At 40.4% G+C, this 2835-nt stretch overlaps 1 protein-coding gene across 1 annotated transcript in view; it reads right to left on the reverse strand.

The window, feature by feature from the left end:
* Positions 1-1893, reverse strand: part of LOC107576511 (histone deacetylase 4-like) — a 6603-nt gene extending 4710 nt beyond the window's left edge. Inside the window, exons 1-4 of the mRNA XM_016262676.1 lie at positions 1867-1893; positions 1400-1518; positions 1110-1243; positions 824-905 (exon numbers count right to left, since the gene is read on the reverse strand). Of these exons, the coding sequence (XP_016118162.1) occupies positions 824-905; positions 1110-1243; positions 1400-1508 (325 nt within the window). The 5' untranslated portion in view covers positions 1509-1518; positions 1867-1893. The remainder of the gene's footprint in view (positions 1-823; positions 906-1109; positions 1244-1399; positions 1519-1866) is intronic.
* Positions 1894-2835: the final 942 nt, after the last annotated feature.

The following is a 2835-nucleotide window of genomic DNA, read 5'->3' on the forward strand; positions in this document are numbered from 1 at the left end:
GACGATTCTGTCATTCATTTCTCATATTCATGTCATTCCAAACCCAAGACATTTTTAATGAAACCTGAGAGATTTCTGTCCCTCCACTGAAATCCACAGAACCAGAACTTTGACGCTTTAAAAAAGTTCATAAAGACATTGTAAAAGTAATTCATATGAACCGAGCGATTTAAGCCAAGTCGTCTGGATCACTTTATAAGATGAACAGATTTAATTTAGGCTTTTATTCACATATAAACATTTCTCAGCGCACATACATAGACACATCAACTATGGTAAACACAAGCTCAAACGTGCTTGTTTGACACTCAAGAACCGACGAGGTTTCCATGATGTTGGAGAACTATAGCAGAGGGAAAGATAATGGAGACTTTTAGGTTGGTTTCTCAAACACAGATATTGTACGTCCTCATATAGACTACATATAAAATTCTAATAATAATAAAAACTGTCCTTATTGGACCTTGCCTGTGTGAATCATTGTACACTTTTGTGCATAGAAAAAAGCAGCTTGGACACGCTTTCTTTTTGGGTTCAACCGAAGACAAAGTCATACAGGTCTGAAAATGTGAGTGACGAGTCTTGATGACAGATGGTTGAAAACTACAGAGATGCAGGCAGATAATGGCAATAGCACAGAAACAGCGTGAGAGAGGTAGTTTTTATAGGAATATTTTGGCAGAGCAGGAACCATGTGGTGCAACAACGGTGATCATGATTATAATTAATGACAAAGAATTAAACAAATGTGTGCTACCAGGAAGCCAGTGCATTTCAGGATAATTAGAGGCAGACTGGGATGAGAGGAGCGCGAGACACTCACTCTGTATTTGTAGCACTCTCTGGAGTGAAAGCACTCCGTTGGCATTGGGCGTCTGGAGGAGAGTCGACTCAGGAAGAGACTCCTAAGAGAAAACGAGATGAAAAAGGGTGTTTTGTTTTTCCTTTAGAACAAAGAGCACGTCATGCAAGACTTTGCCAGAAAAGTCATGTTAACATAACGAGAGAGTGCTCACTATTGGTTAACGGCAATGGTATAACAGGATTATAAAGGTGTAATAAATGAATACTGGTGATGGTATTTGGATAGCTTCTGCATGAAATCTGACCTCCAGTCCCAGCAGAGCGCTGACACAGGCCTCAGAAGCATCACATATGGCTGTGAGGTCGTGACCTCCCTCTAATGCTAGAACCACGCGTCCTCCTGCTAACGCCATCAACTGCCGAGTCAAAAACCCGAAACCTGCGGAGAGACCAATAACAACATTACTGTCCCAGTACAGAAACAGAAACATTTTCTGAGACAATGCAATTTATAGAAATGAATTTCACTTTAAAAGTATTCATATTTCAGTTTCAAGATAATACTTCAAGGACATTATCAACAGAAATATCCTACATTTAGCAGTGACTCTGTATCCTCCCAAAGGAGCAGGGTGTCCTTCTGCGGCGTCAAACCCTGAAGAAACCAACACGACGTCCGGGGAAAACTCCTGAGCAATGGGCATCACCACCGTCCTAAACATCAGAACAATGCATAGACAACATTCGGTTAATATTATATCTGTGATAGCTGCACTTACAGGTAAGACTGCATATTCCTTTCCAAATCTTTATGCACAATTTTAAACCTTAAGCCTAGAGAGGCATAGCTAATAGCTATCATTTACTCATACTCATGTCATTCCAAACCCAAATGACCTTCCTTCCATGAAATAAGGGATAATCTTCGCCTGTTAACCACTGCACCTAGATCACTAGTGAGTTGAACTCGAAAAATGAATCATATCATTCAGACTGCTGTTATGAACCTGGATCAATCGATTCATTGAAAAGATCCAACTCAAAAGAATGATTCGTTCTTACGTCTCTCTTGAACTCGCCAACCAAAGCCGGAGCAGATGTCAAGATTGTCAGTGAACAGCAAATTTAATTTCAGTCCATTTCTGGCTTCAGAAGAGTTGTAATATAGCGCATGAGTCACATTTACGATACTTTTAAGATGCTTTTGGATCTTTTTTGAAGCTTGAAAATTCAGTGTAATTACATGAAAAAGCAACCAACTAGATTCTTTAAAACATCTCTTTTTTTTGGTTCCATGAAATAAAGTCATGGGGAACAGCACATTGATTTTCATTTTTTCCATGAACTATTCATTTAAGGGGTCTGCTGAGGCATGACACAAACATTTTTATGACACAATTATTATTATTTTTTAATGAATGCTGGCTATATAAACATTCTTTTAATCAACAGTTACATTTACTATTAATCACACTCAGATTAAACAATTTATCTTTAATTAAAGAAGATTTAGTCAAACTGCTGTTAAATAGTTTCAGATTCATTCTTTTTAGGGATGTATTTGTCAGTTTAACATCAGTTCAGATCAAAGCCTTTACGGAAATGTCAGAAACTTGCCCGGGAGACTCAAAAGAAGAAATACGTGAAGTGGCGTTCCGGTTATAGTTGACAAATTCTACAAAAATGGAGCTGGCCAAAGCACAGCGAGACAATCCCAGTGACTGAAGTGTTTGAATTAGGTTCTGTTAATAACCGTCTCTCGCTCTCTCTTCCTTCCTCTTTTTCCTCGTCTCCCTCTTTCTTGCGCTCGGAGGACGCCAGCCCTGCCAGTGATTTCGCCTCTTGAGCGCATCACCGGCGAGTTCAAAGCGACCGCCGCTGCATCTGGTTCCCATTTGGAGCTTGTCGTTCTCCTCACGTCACTGACAGCCCACCATCTGGGAGCCATTTGCCTTAATTACCCAGGATCCTCCACTTCTCCCCCCACCTCTCCGCCTACCCTCACCGTTGTAACCAACTCCGCCTCCCCTC

The sequence above is a fragment of the Sinocyclocheilus grahami genome, unplaced genomic scaffold (assembly GCF_001515645.1).
Source record: "Sinocyclocheilus grahami isolate Dianchi unplaced genomic scaffold, SAMN03320097.WGS_v1.1 scaffold3843.1, whole genome shotgun sequence".
Taxonomy (NCBI): domain Eukaryota; kingdom Metazoa; phylum Chordata; class Actinopteri; order Cypriniformes; family Cyprinidae; genus Sinocyclocheilus; species Sinocyclocheilus grahami.